The sequence below is a fragment of the Lepidochelys kempii genome, chromosome 5 (assembly GCF_965140285.1).
Source record: "Lepidochelys kempii isolate rLepKem1 chromosome 5, rLepKem1.hap1, whole genome shotgun sequence".
In the NCBI taxonomy this organism is placed as follows: domain Eukaryota; kingdom Metazoa; phylum Chordata; order Testudines; family Cheloniidae; genus Lepidochelys; species Lepidochelys kempii.
The window spans coordinates 65,751,608-65,773,656 of NC_136384.1; the positions used below are offsets into that span (position 1 = coordinate 65,751,608).

Consider the following 22,049-nt stretch of genomic DNA (forward strand, 5'->3'; position numbering starts at 1 on the left):
CAGCTGAAACAAATGTACATCACACCACCCAATTTGGTGCCCCTTAATTTCCAATGATGTGTATGGATTCATATATTTCTTAATCCAGAAGAGGGCCAATAGATCATCTAGTATGATCTCCTTTGTAACACAGGCCATAGAATTTCACCAATATACTGAGCCCAATGACTTGTGTTTGGCTGAATCATCTCTTCCAGGAGGCATCCAGTGTTGATTTGTAGAATCCAGGAAATGGAGAATCCACCATTTCCCTTGGTGGTTTGTTCCACAGGTTAATCACCTTCACTATTAACATTTTGTGCCTTTTTTTATATTTTAATTTGTCTGACTTCAGCTTCTACCTGTTAGTTCTTGTTGACTTTCAAAACACTGAACAGAGTTTGTTTCTTGATTTACTTGAAGTTTTATTTTTAAACATGCTGCTTGTGAACCCAAAGATTTAATGAAAAAAAGTAATGTGCAGAGTGTGTTGCTCTTTCAGTTCCTTTTGAGAGTTATGTTTTCAGTGTTGACTCCACAAAGGCACCTAGCTAGAATATATAACCACACCCAACATCAGCTGTATCATTTGTCCTTCTCTGCTTTTTCCTAGCTCCTGGCAAAAGACACAACAACTTAGCATATTGCTTTTTCTTATCTAATAGCGTACATAGCTGATCTATGTAACCACATAGTCTTATCAACGTTACACCTGTCCTTCCTCCTCAGTTATATCTGATTATTATTATTTGGGCATGTTTGCTGTATTTTGTCTTTAGGACAGAAACTTTATCTTGCTATGTATTTTGTACAGTGCTTACCACAGTGAGGCCCCTGTCCTACTGGAGCTTGTGGGCGCTAGTCTAATAAAAATAGATGATCTCTCTCGTTAAGAAATTATGCCCTATAAAATGTTCATGTTAAGATGCAGTAGTGAATAGTATCTTTTTTTTTTCCTCATCTGATACCATAATATAAATATGATATTGTTGGCCTCAGAGACAAACTGATATCTGTTGGATATAAAGAAACCATGGTAGCAAGCTAACTCATACATCATACAGTCTCCTTGGCCAAGATCTTTATAGAAGAGCATTGCTATTAATTGTGATTTTTGCTGGACAGAGTTTATTTTTATGGCGCCTGTCCTATAACCGGCGGGCAAAGATGGGATTGACTATTTAATTCACGTTGAGGCCAGTGCAGTCCATCACATCATTATTCTGTTTTGCACTATAGTTCACACACCATAGCAAGCATACCCCATGCTCTGAATTGTTAGGTTATTGCCCATTCTACTGATGAGCCTCCTGATATTATTAGGTTGACAGGGATCCAAAAATTTCCATTTAATTCGGTCCATCTTTTAATGATTTTAAAATCCAGTCTGAACCCTCAGGGTAAACAATGGATTTGGCAACCTGCCTTTAAAATATGATGATAGCTTTTACGTCAAAAGGACTGATATGCAGTCTTTTGGTGGTTTTTGGAAGCTTTCGGTTTTCATAAAAAAAAACTTCCTTTAGCATTGTTCTTGTTCATTCTTTCCACCCCTCTCCTTCCCTACCAGTGACTTCATTTGGAGTTCTGGGTACTCAGCATCTCTGAAAATATGAACCAAGTTGTTCATAACTGCAAAAGCAGTTGCTGATACTTCACTATGGCCACTATCTTGGGTTCACAGTGACTGCAACTGGCATTGTAGTAGTTCACGTTTAATTTTGAAGTATCTACTTGAGCACTTCCAATTTTTAAGTGATGTGCATTTAATGCTAAAACAAATGTTTTATTGCCCCAAAAGCATCAGTATAGACTTGAAGATGGTAACCATGAATTACATGTGATGGCTGGACTTCCTATTGCATCTCATGGGACCATTCTCATGTCTCATGGGAGCAGTGACCTAATTGCTCTTGAAAATGATGGTTCTGTACAATTAACAGTTGAAGAGAACTGAAAATAATATTTTGTGTTGCTTCTGTTCTTTTCCATTATTTTTTCTTAAAGGAGTACATTCTTTTCCTGATGCTCTGGCATAGTTCCAATTCATTCTAATTGGAGTGAGGTGCATGTATTAAAAAAGAACATATAGTTTTTAGATTGCTGCTGCTGCTGCTCTAGCACACATTTTCAATATTAATAAGCTTTGTGGCAGAAATAGACCACTTACTTAAGTCTAGGGACAAGCAAAGAATTTCTGATTCAGGTAGATGTGTATCTAGCCATGACTTACTGCTGTTTTCTAGAATGCAGTAAGTTATAGATTATAGTCAAATAGAGAAAAAATATTCAAATGTCCAATAAGGTGTTGTTTTATTTAGTGCGCTCCTTTGATTTACTTTGTATGATTGGATTAGAAGGCAAGTAACAAGTCTCCCTTTCTCTATGTTCTTAGTTGTTGGTTTTTTGGATAGCCTTAGCAAATAATTTCCATTTATGAGGCTATAAGTTTGGACAATTGCTTGTTCCCATGTGTCAGTAGAGCAGAGTTTCAATGTTAGAATTATTTTATTTCCATTCTAACAAGGTACAATTTTAAGATAATTTTTATTCTTTTTTGTTTCTTTAATAGTCTGATACCTACCTCTGCATGTCATTACATCTGCCAGTGGATGAGGAAGCCTATGTAGGTGAGTATGAGCTAAAGGGAAAAACCTGATCAGGACTTTTTGAAATCACTCCACAGCTTTCTTTGACTCATAAGAACTTAATCTTTTACTGTCAAAGTTTCTAAAATGCATTCATCATGCCTAATGCAGAAACAAACTAGAAAGAGCCACTTAGAGTCAAGATAACAAACTGTATCTGGGGAGATTCATGAGTAATAGTAGTTAAGGAGCTGCATGCAGATGCCTATGGCAGCTAATACCAAGCAGTCCCATTTGTGAAGTATTGGCTTTCTGTCTGTGGCTGGATATTTAATTCCATTCTACTGAACAGACTGTTTATTTACCTGCTAGTACAGGCAGTAAATCCTCTGCACTTATCATCAACAATGGCCACAGTAAGATTTTACTCGTCGGCAAAAAATGTCGTGTTTTTGTTGTTGTTTTTTTAAAATATATTCTGGCATGAATGAGATGACAAATAAATTGACAGGACCTACTATAGTAGTATCAGTGTTTAAATCAAGTAAGTAGATCACTAAAGTAAGCACCAGATGTTCAGTATGTCTTCTGGGTAGCTTCAATTTTATTCTACTCTGCTTCTAAACAATCTAGTTGTTCAGGAAAGGAAGGAGACAAGCAAATGGTTCATTTGACTGAAGTTAGTTTCATTTTCATGATGCATTGTAAATACTGGGAAAGGAAAACAATGGTAAAGGTAGAGCCCCTGTATTTTTCTACTTCCTTCTGCCAGAACGAGTCTTAGTGCACTGTATGAGGTGATCAATAAATGGGTTGAAAAGTATATATAGTTGCTGGTGGCATATTCTGAGTATATTTTCATGTGGAGCTCCCCACAGGAACTGACCCACAAATCTGCAATAGGACAATACCCTTGAATTTTTCACCCCTATATAGTTCTAATTGCCATATCAAAAATAAAAAAGTAGGAACTGTCAAGAAGCGAAGCAGCCCATAGCTGCAGCATTATTTTGTGGCTGTGAGATTGATGCCTGTAAAGAAAAAAGCATGACAGGGTTATCAAAGTAGTTCAGTCTTTAATAAACTATTACTCACCATACAGTGTGTGTAGTAGACTGTGCTGCTTTAGTTTGGTTAGAAAAATGTATATTAACCTAGATTATAGGCAAGTTTATGCGTAGTACTTCAATTAATTTCAAAATTGCAGCAGTTCCTTTCTTAGGAAATTTACTGTGAAAACCTTTTTTTTCTTTGCAGTACTTTTTTAAAATTTTTGTATTTACAAGCATTAAATATGTATGAAATGTTTTGTTGGTTGTTGTACGAGTGACTTACCAAAGAGCATGGTTTTTAAAAAAAACACAACCGTGGGCGAATTCACAGTAGTTGTGAATCATGTAAGGCGTCAGTGATGATCCAGATGAACCCCTTCATGTCTGTAAAAAGGCAGAAGCATAGCTTTTGGATACCTGTGTCTCCTGAGGAATTGCTCTTCTTGTTTTTAGATGGTTTAAACCCTTTGTTTCACTTGTTCCATAACATGCATATATTACAACTGGACATGTAATAGGTGAGTGCCTTAGGTGAATTAGAAATTCCAATTTCCACCATCCAGAATGATTCACTGCAGCTTAGTGACGTGTGTGTGGGCGATTTCAACAGCACAATGATATTCCTATATCTGCCTTGTATCGATGTTGTGGGCATCTTAGGTCTCTAGTGCTCTTGCCTCCACAGATGTTGTCATTCTCATTTTCCTTAAAATGCCTTCTTTTTCTTTAATTTGAGTTCTGTCAGATACCAGCAGGCAGCAAAGTACAGAGACTCTTATTCCCTCTTCCTCACGTGGTTTCTGTTTAAGATCAGAATCTTGAGGATATTCCTGTGTGCAGCAAAAGGACCAATTTATCCCTACTTCTAGGGGTATGTCTACACTGCGGTGAAAAGTATGATTGCAGCCCAGTTTGGCATACCTGCACTAGCTTTGATCTAGACACACTGACTAAACATAGCATTGAACATAGCATAGTACGTATCCTGAGTCCCTGGGGTGCTTGAGCAACCCACACTGCCTGTGGTGCCATGTCTTCACTGCTGTTTTTAGGCATGTTGGCTAGGTTAAAGCTAACGCTGGTATGCCAAGCTCTGCTGCCACCACACCTTCAACTGCAGTATAGACATACTGTAGGAGACAGAGATACTAGTCCATGAGGTATTTGGATGCACTATTTCACAGCTCTTTCTGGAGCAAGGATGTTGACTACTCAGTACCAGGTGCTCTGGATGATTATTAATAATGCACAAGTTAATGTTGTGTAAACTCGCAGTTCAATCAATCAATGACATAGAGTATGATACAAGGCAAGGCAAAGCTTGTATAGATCCACCAAAAAGAAACTGCTCCAGATGCCAATCGATATCCAGGAGAACAAGAGGGAATGGATCCGCAGAAATAAAATTCTCAAACTGCAACCATCATAATTTAGATTCCCAAAATAAAATATTACATTTTACAAGCAAAGTTTACTTTCTAAAAATAAAATGTGATATATTCCATTGCTCTTTGCAGTGGTGTTGTAGCCGTGTTGGTCCCAGGATATGAAAGACACAAGGTGGGTAATATCCTTTTTTGGACCTGAAGAAGAGCTGTGGAGCTCAAAAGCCTGTCTCTTTCACCAACAGGAGTTGGTCCAATAAAGGACGTTATTTCACTCACCATATCTCATTCTAAAAATAAAACAGTTGGAAGCAATAGAGTCACACTTGCAGCTGTATCCAGTGTATGTTGTGCATAGATAAAAGCCACAAGAGTCCTCTGTCTAAATTGACCAACCTGATCCAGAGCCTGTCCATAGACTATATTGACTAGAATTATAAGTTAACTCTTCATAGAATCATAGAATATCAGGGTTGGAAGGGACCTCAGGAGGTCATCTAGTCCAACCCCCTGCTCAAAAGCAGGACCCATCCCCAATTAAATCATCCCAGCCAGCGCTTTGTCAAGCCTGACCTTAAAAACTTCTAAGGAAGGAGATTCCACCACCTCCCTAGGCAACGCATTCCAGTGTTTCACCACCCTCCTAGTGAAAAAGTTTTTCCTAATATCCAACCTAAACCTCCCCCACTGCAACTTGAGACCATTACTCCTTGTCCTGTCCTCTTCCATCACTGAGAATAGTCTAGAACCATCCTCTCTGGAACCACCTCTCAGGTAGTTGAAAGCAGCTATCAAATCCCCCCTCATTCTTCTCTTCTGCAGACTAAACAATCCCAATTCCCTCAGCCTCTCCTCATAACCCATGTGTTCCAGACCCCTAATCGTTTTTGTTGCCCTTCGCTGGACTCTCTCCAATTTATCCACATCCTTCTTGTAGTGTGGGGCCCAAAACTGGACACAGTACTCCAGATGAGGCCTCACCAATGTCAGACTTCTATTAGAAGATGAACTTCATAATTAGCTGTTGAGTGTTATTCTAGATGGCCTTTTTTAGGGATAGCTATGTATATTCTGGTAGACATTGCCCATTCGCTGTATGATGTTCTTGGGATAGAGTCAAAATGTCAGGATTGGATGCTTATTGGAACTTGTTGAGCTTCCACCTTTCTCTCTCCTCTAGGCCCATGCATCTTGACTAAAGGCTATTTCTATTTTTGTTGTGTAGATCCCACCATTGACTTTAAGCTGAATATACATATATATCATGTAAAATGAAATTAAATGCCTGTGAGGTAAACCAGATGAGGAGAATTGTCTTGAAGGTATAAGTGACAATCCCTAATATACTTAAAACAATCATCAAGATTTTTTCTAAATATCTTCATAAATGTTTGGTTATTTTTATTTGGGCAAATAGAAAGTGTCTTCACTCCGACTGGTGCTGGCATTGCTACAATCTGTTTTTGACTACTGAGCAGTTGTCATAGCTGAAGGGTGTTCTACAGACACTCGGAAGAATTGAGTCTGACAGCAAGCCACTCAGCCAAGAAATTTGACTATCATCTTCATCCCTTTACTTTTGCTCACATGGCTGACCAGTAAATAAATGTCTTTTTCTTATTGACTGATGGTGAGCCTTTATCTGTCAAACTGCACTATACAAATGAGATGGAGCCTATTTGCAGATGGAAATAATTTGATTTATTGCTTTTTTCCCCCATACTCCTGAATGTTGCTGGTTTGTTACCACAGTATTGCATATTTAAACATGCTCATTGCCAGGTGACATTGCTCACTGCTAAAGTAACACATCTAGGTTCCTTTGTAATCCATCTAACAGTGAGTGTTCATATATCCTGGTCAGTCTTATTACATTCCTGAAAAATATGATAGAAAATTATTTTTAGGGAGTGGGGGGGGGAACTGTTTTTTAAAAGGGTAAGAGATATAAAGTTAATATCTTTAAGGATAGCCATATTAGAAAGGATTAGTTTAAATTGTTAAACTAGACACTGTTAGAATCAATTCCCCCCCCCCATCTCCCTCAGAGTTCATAATACAATTGATGGGGAGCTCTGTGTTGAGAAGTGAGGCCAAGTTTCTTTATATAAATACAGATATTTAGTATGTCCCTAGATTGCAATTCTTAATTCGGCTAATCTCCTTGTAGCATAATGGCATTTATAAATTATCACTTTTTTATATTACAAAATACATTGAGGTTGAAGTTAAAATCCCAGCTGGAAGATGTATGAGTGAAGATTTGAGCAAGAATATTATTTTCAACTACATAATGCACAAACTGTGTTTGCTGGGTGAATTTAATAAATAACATAAAGGGATTATATACAGAGCTGGTTGGAAACTTTACAACAAAACTTAGTTTTGTCAGCAAATGCTGATTCTCTGGAGCAAAATGTTTCACTTAATCTAATGCAGATTTGTCAAAACTTTCTCTGAAACACAGGCAAGCTTCTGTTGGAAATCTGCTGGTGTTCCAGGGTCACAGCTCTTCAGCAGACAACCTAGCAGCCCCCGGAACCCCAGCTAGAACCAGATCTTTGGGGGCCACGAGGCATCCTGCTCTGTGGCAGGGATCCTGCCAGAGCCCAGGCTGAAGCCATGGTTTCCTGGGGCTGTTAGGCTCCCTATTTGAGCCAGGGGTCTCAAGGCTTCCAGGGTTACTATCATAGAGCTGGGAGCCTGGAAGTCCTAGAACCATGTCCCAGTGACCTCCCCTCTGGGGCTGTCCCACCGTGTAGACTGCACAAGGTTGGGGACTTTCAGATTCCAGGGCCATCTGGCTCTCTGGGCTGCCTGCTTGGGAGTAATGGGATTGGAGTGGGAAAGAGGCCTAACTTAATGGATGAGTTTATGGTTGTCCTCGGGTAAGGGCATAGGTGCTATGGTTTTACACCTCAATCTTGAGGTCATCTGCAAATATCATTGCCACTCTGCTCCTGTTACCTGTCTTGTGTTGTGCTATACAAACTATTCAGGTGTTTACAGCTAAACTCATGTTCATCGCTTATGCCTGAAGTGCAGGTCTGTGGTTTACAATTGTGGATAGATAGAGGAGAGGTCAGAGAAGGGAGGTAGCTATAGTCATATATCTCTATGTAGAGGCTGGTGATTTCCTGCTGTGTCTCATGCCTCTAGTGCCAAAGATTTAGGCACTCAGGGTGCAGCTGGAACACAGAATTGCAGGACAGCAGTCTTGGAGAGCTCCCTTTGTGGGCTCGTCCATTCTCTCCCCACCACAAGGTGGGCTTGCAAAACTTAGGAACTCCTTGAGCCAAAAAAAACACTTACAGTCCAGACCAAAGTTCAATGACGTCAATGGGAGCCTTTCAAATAACAGTGGGTCAGGCCCTTACATTGAGTATGCATGCATATCTAATTATCCATTTGTTTTCACCTTTAGACATAAGGAAACATTCTACTTAGTGTTCTCAGCATGCAGTGTTCTAATAGTTGTATCTGTGGCTTAGATTAAAACATCCCAACAAAGACCTGAGGCAAAACCTTGATCACCTTGATTGATCGGTCTTTCAGCACTCATATAGATTGTGCCAATCACAACGCACCACAAAACATCAAAGAAAAAAAATCGCAGTCCTACTGGTATCAGACCAATAGATTGGATATCTATTGGTGTCAGACCAATACCACTGTCTTTTTCTTCAGTGTATAAAGTAACATTCAATTTCAAATTGTGCATTATTGTGAGAATTTAAAGGGAGACTATCAATTATGATTGACTGTAATCAGTTAAAAAAAATAGTTAAAAGCAATTGCAGGTATTACTGTATATATTACCGTATATATACCGATGGATTCCTTCATCAAGTAGTTGCTGAACCGACTAGAGGGGATGCCATTTTAGATTTGGTTTTGGTGAGTAGTGAGAACCTCATAGAAGAAATGGTTGTAGGGGACAACCTTGGTTCAAGTGATCATAAGCTAATTCAGTTCAAACTGAATGGAAGGATAAACAAAAATAAATCTGCGACTAGGGTTTTTGATTTCAAAAGGGCTGACTTTCAAAAATTAAGGAAATTAGTTAGGGAAGTGGATTGGACTGAAGAACTTCTGGATCTAAAGGCTGAGGAGGCCTGGGATGACTTCAAGTCAAAGCTGCAGAAGCTATCGGAAGCCTGCATCCCAAGAAAGGGGAAAAAATTCATAGGCAGGAGTTGTAGACCAAGCTGGATGAGCAAGCATCTCAGAGAGGTGATTAAGAAAAAACAGAAAGCATACAGGGAGTGGAAGATGGGCAGGATCAGCAAGGAAAGCTACCTTATTGAGGCCAGAACATGTAGGGATAAAGTGAGACAGGCTAAAAGTCAAGTAGAGTTGGACCTTGCAAAGGGAATTAAAACCAACAGTAAAAGGATCTATAGCCATATAAATAAGAAGAAAACAAACAAAGAAGAAGTGGGACCGCTAAACACTGAGGAGGAGTGGCGGTTAAGGATAATCTAGGCATGGCCCAATATCTAAACAAATACTTTGCCTCAGTCTTTAATGAGGCTAATGAGGATCTTGGGGATAATGGTGGCATGACAAATGGGAATGAGGATATGGAGGTAGATATTACCATATCTGAGGTAGAAGCGAAACTTGAACAGCTTAATGGGACTAAATCGGGGGGCCCAGATAATCTTCATCCAAGAATATTAAAGGAATTGGCACATGAAATTGCAAGCCCATTAGCAAGAATTTTTAATGAATCTGTAAACTCAGGGGTTGTACTGTATGATTGGAGAATTGCTAACATAGTTCCTATTTTTAAGAAAGGGGAAAAAAAGTGATCTGGGTAATTATAGGCCTGTTAGTTTGACATCTGTAGTATGCAAGGTCTTGAAAAATATTTTGAAGGAGAAAGTAGTTAAGGACATCGAGGTCAATGGTAAATGGGACAAAATACAACACGGTTTTACAAAAGGTAGATCGTGCCAAACCAACCTGATCTCCTTCTTTGAGAAAGTAACAGATTTTTTTAGACAAAGGAAACGCAGTGGATCTAATTTACCTAGATTTCAGTAAGGTGACTGATACTGTGCCACATGGGGAATTGTTAGTAAAATTGAAAAAGATGGGGATCGATATGAAAATTGAAAGGTGGATAAGGAATTGGTTAACAGGGAGACTACAGCGGGTCATACTGAAAGGTGAACCCTCAGACTGGAGGGAGGTTACTAGTGGAGTTCCTCAGGGATCGGTTTTGGGACCAATCTTATTTAATCTTTTTATTACTGACCTCGGCACAAAAAGTGGGAGTGTGCTAATAAAGTTTGAAGATGATACAAAGCTGGGAGGTATTGCCAATTTAGAGAGAGACCGGGATATCATACAGGAAGATCTGGATGACCTTATAAACTGGAATAATAGTCATAGGATGAAATTTAATAGTGAGAAGTGCCAGGTCATGTATTTAGGGATTAATAACAAGAATTTTAGTTATAAGATGGGGGCGCATCAATTAGAAGTAACGGAAGAGGAGAAGGACTTTGGAGTATTGGTTGATCACAGGATGACTATGAGCTGCCAATGTGATATAGCCGTGAAAAAAGCTAATTCGGTCTTGGGATGCCTCAGGCGAGGTATTTCCAGTAGGGATAAGGAGGTTTTAGTATCGTTATACAAGGCACTGGTGAGGACCTCACCTGGAATACGGTGTACAGTTCTGGTCTCCCATGTTTAAGAAGGATGAATTCATACTGGAACAGGTACAGAGAAGGGCTACTAGGATGATCCGAGGAATGGAAAACTTGTCTTATGAAAGGAGACTCAAGGAGCTTGGCTTGTTTAGCCTAACTAAAAGAAGGTTGAGGGGAGATATGATTGCTCTCTCTAAATATATCAGAGGGATAAATACCAGAGAGGGAGAGGAATTATTTAAGCTCAGTACCAATGTGGACACAAGAACAAATGGATATAAACTGGCCATCGGGAAGTTTAGACTTGAAATTAGACGAAGGTTTCTAACCATCAGAGGAGTGAAGTTTTAGAATAGCCTTCCAAGGGAAGCAGTGGGGCAAATGACCTATCTGGCTTTAAGATTAAACTCGATAAGCTTATGGAGGAGATGGTATGATGGGATAACATGATTTTGGCAATTAATTGATCTTTAACTATTCATGGTAAATAGGCCCAATGGCCTGTGATGGGATGTTAGATGGGGTGGGATCTGAGTTACTAAAGAGAATTCTTTCCTGGGTATCTGGCTGGTGAATCTTGCCCACATGCTCAGGGTTCAGCTGATCACCATATCTGGGGTCGGGAAGGAATTTTCCTCCAGGCCAGATGGGAAGATCTGCCTGATCACTGGCACTGATAACTTGCTGGAGGATTCTCTGCTCCTTGAAGTCTTTAAACCATGATTTGAGGACTTCAATAGCTCAGACGTAGGTGAGAGGTTTATCGCAGGAGTGGGTGGGTGAGATTCTGTGGCCTGCATTGTGCAGGAGGTCAGACTAGATGATCATAATGGTCCCTTCTGACCTTAATATCTAGGTATCTATGAATCTTTCCAAAGTTTTATTATAAAATTTCAAAAGGAATATGCATTTGAACTGTCACAAATAGGAAATATGGACAGAACACCGATGACATTTGATCTTCCAAGTAACAGAACTGTAACCAGTGTTGGTGAAAAAACAGTTTTAATTAAAACCACTGGCTCTGAAAAAATCCATTTTACGGTGGTTTTATCATGTTTGGCAAATGGATCAAAGCTCCCTCTTGTAGTTTTTAAAAGAAAAACCTTGCCTAAAAACATGAAATTTCCTGCTCGTGTCATCATACGTGCACACAAAAAGGGATGGATGGATGAAAGTGCAGGACAGATGGATGAGGTGAAAAATGTGGCCAAAAATATGAAAACTACTTTGGCTGTAATACCTGGAGGCTTAACTACAGTTCTACAACCACTTGATGTCTGCCTGAACAAACCCTTTAAAGACAGGCCACGCAACATGTGGTCTGAATGGATGTGCTCAGGCATGGTAAAGTTGACAAAAGGCGGGAATCTTATGAAGCCCAAAATCAATCTGGTTGCCCAGTGGATCAAGGACGCATGAGTGTCCATTCCTCGGAAACTATAGAAAAATCATTTGGGAAATGCTGTATCAGCAATGCACTCGACGGGTCAGAAGATGATGCCATATTTGATGATGACACAACAGAGGCTGATGAGAAGGAATCTGAGTCTGAAGACGACACTGCTGACATCTACAATGACAATGCAGGTGCAGCTGTGACTGAAGCAGAGTTTAATTAACGGGTTGGTGAATCAGAGACTGATTCAGATTTTGAAGGATTTTAAGACTTTTTAAAGTCTCATATTGTTTTGTTTTTAAATGTCCATTTACTGATTTTAAACATTGACTGTAATTCTGAAGGTGAATACATATTTGTTCAGTTATTATTATAACAGGTTTTTCGTTAATTACCCAAAAGTTTTGCTAGAATTATTTTAATGTATTTCTTGTGATGCCAGCTTTTAAAATATAGCATGGGTTGGAAAACTTTGGCTCCCAGCCCACCAGGGTAAGCCGCTGGCGGGTCGGGATGTTTTGTTTACTTGGAGCGTCTGCAGGCCAGGAGCCCCTTGGCTCCCAGGGGCCACAGTTTGCCATTCCCAGCCAATGGGAAGCATCCTGCAGCTCCCGTTGGGTGGGAACGGCAAACCGCGGCCACTGGGAGCTGAGGGGCTCCATGCCTGTGAACGCTCCAGGTAAATAAAACGTCCCGTCCCAACTCGCTAGCAGCTTACCCTGATGGGCCAGGAGCAAAAGTTTGCCAACCCCTAAAATACAGGGTATTCTTATTAAAGGGTCATACAGTTTATACTATTTTTACCTATCCGGTCGGGGGGTCGGCTTATAAACAATCAGGCTAATGAACGAGTATATATGGTATATTTGCGCCTGCTAATTTTTATGGTTTTACAATTACATTTTCCAGTTTTTAAAAGAAACATTTTATTTTCTCTGAAATTACTACAGTTGAAATATTAGATGTTAGTTAAAACAGCAAGTAAAATTATTCAGACAGAAGTGTGGTGTGTTTTTTGATTGAGATTTTTCTTTTTTTTTAAGTAACACAGAAAGGCCAGCCTTCAAGAAAGTAAATTACTCACAATATAATTTCCACATGTGTCAGATTCTACAATAAAGATAATCCTGTTTCACATTTATGAACTATTTACGACCTCCTTTAGAAAACTTATTTCTTGCTTAAGTTGTCAATAGCAGCTTAAAATGCTTATGAATCAAGTTGAGAACTTCACATTAATGACACATTGTCTCATTCAAGAGTTAATTGTAATTTCACTATTAAGACACAGTGATTAAAAAGGTGGAAACAAAAGGTCTTTAATACGGAATTGTTCTATGATTATGGAATAAATAGAATTTGCAGGCAAAAATGTTGTATGCTGTTGCTTTGAGCTTTTGTCTTGCTTGCAAATGGACTACAGGTAAAAGTAAAACTAACAGCACTGAATACATATTTTTGTAATGTGCCTGTTACAGTGGGATCTGGATGCTCTGTATACATGGCTTAAACTGGATCACTAGCATTTAAAATGTGAAGAGCAAAACCACAATGCTATTAGACAAAGAATCGAGACATTTGAACATTGACCTTTACCCATTTGTCCAGGATTTCAAGGCACTCAGTCACAGAAAGCTTTAGGCAAGGTGGCCATATTCACTTTTAAACACATCTGTAGCTTAGCAGGAGCAAATTCTGTAGATGTAGACCATATATGTGGTGTTTTGGAAGGAGAGGCAGTCTTAGCTAATTTTGATAAGCAATTTATTTAGGCAAGCTCCCCACTTTAAAATCTATTTCAGGCTTCTTAATTCTTTCTGAAAAGTACTAGTTCTTAGCAATCCCCCAGTCACATAACGTAGGAAGATAGACTTGGATTTTTAAAGAATTCTAAGGGCATTAGGCACCAAGCTCCCATTGCACTTCATTGGGATTAATTCTTTTAGGCACCTTAGAAAATCCCAGTTGTAGCCTGTATTCCTGTATGCATCTGGTGCCCAGCTGACCTTTCTCATAGAGTGAGAGGTTTCACTTGAATAAGGTTTAGTAAATTGGGAAGAGTGAGACCCAGAGCATGAGTATTTGACCCGTGCTTGAGCTGGTAAGGCAATTAGGAGAAGGGCTTCTGTTTCCCCATCAGCTAAACTTTCTCAGATCAGCTCCAGTGTAAGAACACATGCTTTTTTGTTTGTTTGTTTTAATTTTGGTTTGTTTATTTTTCCCTACCTCCTCTTTGAGTCATCTAAAATACATATAGTCCATATCCTGTCTTTTCAGAAAATGAAGCAAAAGGCTGGTCTGTTTTCTCTGAAGTTCTTTAAGCATCCACTGATAATTTATCATTTAATTGAGGTCCTACGGGCAAAATATGATGATTTGATGGCATTAACTGTGAAGTCAAGGGACTATCCTGAGAGATTTTACTCCACCACTACTGAAAATAAAGATTTGTAGCCACTTATAAGCGAATGATTAATAGTGATTAACAGCAAGTATCTGACATGGGGAGCACAACCAGTGTTCGATCATTCTCAGGACAGGTGGATAATGAGGAAGAAATCATGAAAATATTTGGATGTCAAAGGCAAATAGAGAGAGAGCGAGCATGGCTGAGGAAGACAAATGGTTAAGAGGGCTTCTCAAGAAATTCTAGTTTTTATAAAAATAGCCTAATTTTTGGATTTTGAGATATAGCTTGACTTGATGCATGTATACTTTCATAGAGTTTAAGGCGGAAAGGCACTTCATCAGATTATCTCATTTGACTACCAGTATATCACAGGCTGTTAGATTTTATTGATATTGCCCTAGATTATGCCCAAAGACTTTAGTTAGACCGAAAGAAGATTCTATATTCAATTCTTTCTTCCCCTTTCTACTATCTTACAAGACTATAGTATTTTCTCTTTGGAAAAAATAAGTACGTAGACATCTCACACCATACTTTGAGTTGTTTTGGTGATACTGTGCTGTCAGTTTAAGTATCACAACTCACAGATGATTTTGTAGCATCCTGAGGGAATTGTTAAACTCCAGATGTCACCTTGGAATTGCTGCTTCTATTATTCCTTTGCTGATTGCTTTATAGCTTTGTTTTCCGATGCATAAGCATAACTAAAATATTTAAATATTCTTTTGTAATATTAAACAAAGCTTTAAAATAATGAACTGGCCCCAGGCATTCTTCTCCAAGAGAGTGCCTGGCTGTAAACTGCTTTTGCACAGTCTTGTGGCTCCTGTGGGGCAATGCTTTTTAAAATGTCAATAGACCGCATTTCAGTATTGCCTCTGATTGATTCTCCCCCCTCCCCGCCCCCCAGTTGTGCAGTGGTTAAGTACTTAATATATTGCCAAAAAAACAAGATGGGGCAATCACTTGAAAGGTGCTCATTTCTTCAATTCATAACATTAAATTAAGGGATAGGGTAGTTTACATCCTGTTGTTTTTAAGTGATTCTATCAAGTTAAAAATGATATTAAAAATGCTCTGCTTGTACTTGTAAAGCACTGTCCTTCAACAGTGGACGTTTTAAGAAACAGTTGAAGAGCTGTGTGTGGCTTGAAAGCTTCTCTCTCACCATAGAATCATAGAATATCAGGGTTGAAAGGGACCTCAGGGGTCATCTAGTCCAACCCCCTGCTCAGAGCAGGACCGATCCCCAACTAAATCATCTCAGCTAGGGCTTTGTCAAGCCTGACCTTAAAAACCTCTAAGGAAGGAGATTCCACCACCTCTCTAGGTAACACATTCCAGTGCTTCACCACCCTCCTAGTGAAGACGTTTTCCCTAATATCCCACCTAAACCTCCCACACTACAACTTGAGACCATTACTCCTTGTTTTGTCTTCTGCTACCGCTGAGAACAGTCTAGATCCATCCTTTTTGGAACCTCCTTTCAGGTAGTTGAAGGCAGCCATCAAATCCCCCCTCGTTCTTCTCTTCTGCAGACTAAATAATCCCAGTTCCCTCAGCCTCTCCTCATAAGCTCATAAGCACAGCTACAGACTAGGGACCGAATGGCTAGGCAGCAGTTCTGCAGAAAAGGACCTAGGGGTGACAGTGGACGAGAAGCTGGATATGAGTCAGCAGTGTGCCCTTGTTGCCAAGAAGGCCAATGGCATTTTGGGATGTATAAGTAGGGGCATAGTGAGCAGATCGAGGGACGTGATCGTCCCCCTCTATTCGACATTGGTGAGGCTTCATCTGGAGTACCGTGTCCAGTTTTGGGCCCCACACTACAAGAAGGATGTGGATAAATTGGAGAGAGTCCAGCGAAGGGCAACAAAAATGATTAGGGGTCTGGAACACATGACTTACGAGGAGAGGCTGAGGGAACTGGGATTGTTTAGTCTGCGGAAGAGAAGAATGAGGGGGGGGATTTGATAGCTGCTTTCAACTACCTGAGAGGTGGTTCTAGACTATTCTCAGTGGTGGAAGAGGACAGGACAAGGAGTAATGGTCTCAAGTTGCAGTGGGGGAGGTTTAGGTTGGATATTAGGAAAAACTTTTTCACTAGGAGGGTGGTGAAACACTGGAATGCGTTGCCTAGGGAGGTGGTGGAATCTCCTTCCTTAGAAGTTTTTAAGGTCAGGCTTGACAAAGCGCTGGCTGGGATGATTTAATTGGGGATGGGTCCTGCTTTTGAGTAGGGGGTTGGACTAGATGACCTCCTGAGGTCCCTTCCAACCCTGATATTCTATGATTCTAAGTCACGTGCTCCAGCCCCCTAATCATTTTTGTTGCCCTCCGCTGGACTCCTTCCAATTTTTCCACATCCTTCTTGTAGTGTGGGGCCCAAAACTGGACACGGTACTCCAGATGAGGCCTCACCAATGTCGAATAGAGGGAAACGATCATGTCCCTCGTTCTGCTGGTAATGCTCTTACTTATACAGCCCAAAATGCCATTAGCCTTCTTGGCAACAAGGGAACACTCTTGACTCATATCCAGCTTTGTAGATATTGGTCTACAGACAGAATTTGGTCCAATAAAAGACATTACCTCACCCACCTTGTCTCATTTTAAGAAAGTCATTTAACTTTCACCATTTTGTTTGTTTACTAGCAATTCCTTCAGCTCTGACAAAAAGCTTTTACTCTTTTTTCTTTTGTGGTTTCGGGCATGAACTAGAACAATGTTTGGGTTGCAGAAGCTGCCAGAGTTATGTTTGAAGCTGGGGTGATGGTTGTTAGATTTTTTTTCAGAATGTAATGGGAACTTTTTGGTACCCCTAAGTCTTGACTCATTTGTATCGTTGTATGATACCTGATAGTATATACTGATATCTGTGAGCAAAACTAGCCATTTGTTTGGCTATTTTGCCTAAGCATGTGAGCAGTTTTAGTGGGGCTGCTCTCCCCTCTCCCCACATCGATTAGTTTGGGGGAGAAGGTTGAATGGGTGTTCAGGGGATGTGACACAGTGCTTGGAGGAGAGGAATGGGGAAGATGCAAGAGCCTTGCTTGGCAAGACTGGGGCTGGCCTGTCCTTCTCCTTGGGTTCTCCATCTTCATACTGGCTGTGCGAATGGGCTGGCCCATTGTCTTTCACATGCTTCCCGTCCCCTCACCCTCTATTTAAAGTCTCTCCCGGGATTTTCAAAAGTCTCTAACTTCTATTAGCTGCCTCGTCTGTCCTACAGGAGCTGTGGCTTTAGGATTCTGTGGGTCTGACCAAATGCCTATTTTTGGATCAGGAAGGATTTTTTTCATTTTGGGCCAAATTGGCAGAGGTCTGGTAGGGTTTCTTGCCTTTCTCGCAGCGTCATGGAGACACAGTTGGATTGAAAGTGGTAGGATTTGAGATATGATATTTAGAAGTATGTCTGGACAGGGAAAAGAAGGTATAATCCATTCAGTGTAATTCCTTTTTGTCCTGTAGTAAGAAATTGACATTGAAAAACAACAAAAACACAACTTGCAATATACAGCTCTTCTTTCTGTTACTTAAACACTCTGGCAGTGCTGAGCCCACACATCAGAGTGAACACAAAAACCAAAAAATTATCCCTGTTCATGACACCATGAACAAACGATGGTATAACAATATCTTCATTATGCACCGAATGGACAATCTCAAAATGGTCTGCTGTAGTGAGAATAAAACTCACATTTATACTAGTTTATTAATTTGTCTTTCAGTTGACTTCAGGCCTCAAGCAAGCATGGACACGGTCCATCACATGTTACTTTTTGGATGTAACGTACCTTCTTCTACTGAGAATTACTGGTAAGAATTACAGGCTCATATCGATTGTTTTGCTTTAACATGTCACTAATGCTGACTTATCTTCATGCACACATTTTATAAGGCTCTCACAGATTTTAATTGAGGAAAAAAGAAGGAAAGGGAGAAGAAACACATTCAGTTCTTATTCCTTCCAAACCTTATTTTTGAATGTTTTTTGTTAAACATTAGATACAAATATAAGCCTTACATTTTTGGTCCCAGGAAATTTGCAAGATTTACCAATCCACAGCAGTGGCTCATAAAGAAGAACAGTTAAAAATTTTCCCAACATCAGAATTTGAGTTGCCCCTTGTTGTACTGTTATCTGCTGTGTTCAAGTTACTGAGAACTCCTTAATTCGAAGCACTAAAACTCAACACTGAGGCATGGAGGCCCAGATTTTTAAAAATGGGAGCCTAAAGTTTAGGCTCCTAAGGCCATATTTAGGCTAACTAAGAGACCTAACTTTTACAAATGCTGAGCATCCAGAAGCTCCCTTTGAACTATAGTAAATAGTTATTTGACTATGGGAGTAAGAAGAGCAGGATTTGGCCCTTAATCTGGAAGGTTCCCCATTTATGGTAGTTTTATGGTGAGGATGTGAAAATTGGTTTTGTTTCAAAAATTTCAAGTTACCCCTAAACTTACATCCAACTGTTGCTCCTCTAAACAAAAACTTTTTAATAGAAATGAAGTGATGTACAGTGAAGGAAGAAAGGGCTCTACCTCCTGAAAGCAAAGAAATTCAGAGGAAAGAAAATTTTTCCACTTAAAATTAATGGATTCAATTTTCTTACATATTATCAAAAATGTAGTTTAGATTTTACTTTTTTTTTTTTTCCAGTTTAAACAAAGTGCCAGTTATGGCCTCTCAGTGAACTTACAGCAAATAATTACAAAATAATATGAATATACAACCACAAGAAAAAAAATCAGATCCTTTTTCAAGCTATACTTGGAAAATGCCCGAGTAAATAGGACACGTTGCAAAGACTTGTGCTCTTAGGCTTAAGGAGGTTAGCAAATTCCCAAGCTGAGAACATTTTCAGCCAAATTGTTTTCTCTCACATTTATCACCCAGTTCTGGTAACCACGATGAATGCTGCCATCTTGTCTTGAAAAGCATAGCTTTATTTTTATTTTTTTATGCTCAGGTTAAGTGATTAATTTGAAAGTACAGAGTTTCCATGGATTCCTCCTCCTAGCCCCAGTAAACACTTTTCTTTGTCCTCAGTAACTGCCCCTTCTGTCATTTATTAAAATATATTTACAGTTATTAAGTTTACATGAAAAAGATATACACAGCATGAAAGAGTTCTTAGGATGTAGCCTCTTCAAATTAGTTTGTGCCTGCCCATACTACAGCCTTTTATGTCTTGTTTAAAACAAGCAGATTGCATTAATAATGTATGTAGTTGTTTTTTTTATATATATGGAAATCTGCTACATTTGCATGAACTTGTTAGTGCCTGAAGCTTTTAATATACTGTGCTGTGGTTCCTGTTTAGATTGACTTGGTGCTCAGTTCAAAATAATAGACTGTGAGGAAGTGATTTTTCTACTTGGATTTGAACTATAGATATTATGATTGTACAAGAAAATCTCCTGTAGCTCTTATTCAGTTAGTAGCATTTGTATACCTTTTCCTAAACTTTCGTCCACCAGAGAAAAATATGGCAGTGCCTGAGAACCTATGCAAAAGTAGTCTTCGGCTTCTCTCTCCCGTCACAAGGTCAGCCCTGCCAGACAACAGCCCTGGCTTAACCCTCTGCTCCTGCTCTTGCACTGTGGAGTCTCCCGCTGGTGGAAATCCTATGGCACTGCTAACTTCCTCCAATACAAATTTGTTCTCTCCTCTTTTAGTTCTGCCTGCACTTAATTTCTCTCCCAACACAGGAACTCACTGGTCTGTTTCGAAGAGAAAATTGACATGATATGAAGGATCTTCCCCCACCCTTCAGGTTCCCTTCCCACATTTCTGTGTCTGAGATAGGAGAAACGGAGGAGAGATTTTCATCTGCTCTCCTCCTCTAACCCCTTTGCTTGGCCCACTAATCCCATTCCTTCCCCTGGTCTCACTTGTGCCTGCTCTTGCCTTCTCCCTTACCCCTTACTCTTCTTCTTAACCTCTCCCTCTCCTGTGGCTCATAAGAACATAAGAAAGGCCATACTGGGTCAGACCAAAGGTCCATCCAGCCCAGTATCCTGTCTACCAATAGTGGCCGATGCCAGGTGCCTCAGGGGGAGTGAACTTAACAGGTAATGATCAAGTGATCTGTCTCCTGCCATCCATCTCCACCCTCTGACAAACAGAGGCTAGGGACACCATTCCTTGTCTGTTCTGGCTAACAGCCATTAATGGACTTACCTCCATGAATTTATCCAGTTATCTTTTAAACCCTGTTATAGTCCTAGCTTTCACAACCTCCTCAGGCAAGGGGTTCCACAGGTTGACCGTGCGCTGAGTGAAGGAGAACTTCCTTTTATTTGTTTTAAACCTGCTACCCATTAATTTCATTTGGTGGCCCCTAGTTCTTATATTATGGGAACAAATAAATAACTTTTCCTTATTCACTTTCTCCACACCACTCATGATTTTATATACCTCTATCATATCCCCCCTTAGTCTCCTCTTTTCCAAGCTAAAAAGTCCTAGCCTCTTTAATCTCTCCTCATATGGGGACTGTTCCAAACCCCTAATCATTTTAAAGAAAAGGAGTACTTGTGGCACCTTAGAGACGAACAAATTTATTTGAGCATAAGCTTTCATGAGCTACAGCTCTAGCTCATGAAAGCTTATGCTCAAATAAATTTGTTCATCTCTAAGGTGCCACAAGTACTCCCTTTTCTTTTTGCGGATACAGACTAACACGGCTGCTACTCTGAAACTAATCATTTTAGTTGCTCTTTTTTGAATCTTTTCTAATGCCAGTATAACTTTTTTGAGATGAGGGGACCATCTCAAAAAAAGAGAAGGGGCTCTTTCTCCTCACGATACAAACATGTTTTAGTTTCTCCAATCTTAAAACAAAACAAATCACCTTTGACCCCACTAGCCCCGTCAGCTACCACCCTGTCTACCTTTCAACTCTAATCTCATTGAACGCAGTGTTTCTAATTGATGCCTGGAGTCCCTCTCCTCCATTTACACCCTTGACCCTTTCTAATCTTGCTTCTGCTCCTTGTACTCCACTGAAGCCACGCTCACCAAAGTCTCTAATGACCTTTTTGTGGCTAAATCTCAGAACCAGTATTTCATCCTCATCCTGTTTGGCCTGTCAGCCACCTTGGACACCACCAACCATGCTCCTCTTGAAATCTTGTCCTTCATTGGCTTGCTTGACTGTCCTTTCCTGGTTCTCCTCTGACTCACTAATCATTCTTTCAGTGTGTCCTTCAGAAGACCCTTCCCATCTCCACTCCAGCTTCCTGTGGTTAGCGTACAGGGCTCTTTCCTTAGTCCCTTTCTTCTGCCTCTACATCCTCTTTCTGGGTAATCTCCTCTGAAAACACAAATTCAACTACCTATGAGGATGACTCAAAAATCTACCTCTCTGCTCCAGAACAGTCTCCTTCTATCCAAACTAAAGTCTCAGCTTGTATTTCTGATATCTCATGATGTCTAGCTATCCATTCAAGCACAACATGGCGAAAACAGAGCTCTTAATCTTTCTCCCTGCTACCTCCTTTCTTGATCACTGTGGACAACTCTGTACTGCCTGATATTCAGGCCCATAACTGGGGTGTCCGTATC

At 40.0% G+C, this 22,049-nt stretch overlaps 1 protein-coding gene across 11 annotated transcripts in view; it reads left to right on the top strand.

Annotated features, from left to right (window-relative positions):
• PAM (peptidylglycine alpha-amidating monooxygenase) overlaps positions 1-22,049 on the top strand; it is a 219,289-nt gene that overhangs the window by 88,582 nt on the left and 108,658 nt on the right. For all 11 annotated transcript variants that reach the window (XR_012158986.2, XM_073344599.2, XM_073344602.2 and 8 more), the window contains 2 exons: positions 2,552-2,609; positions 18,208-18,295. Coding sequence is in view for 10 of the 11 variants with exons in the window: in XM_073344599.2 (XP_073200700.1) it covers positions 2,552-2,609; positions 18,208-18,295 (146 nt within the window). In the remaining variant the exon portion in view is untranslated. The remainder of the gene's footprint in view (positions 1-2,551; positions 2,610-18,207; positions 18,296-22,049) is intronic.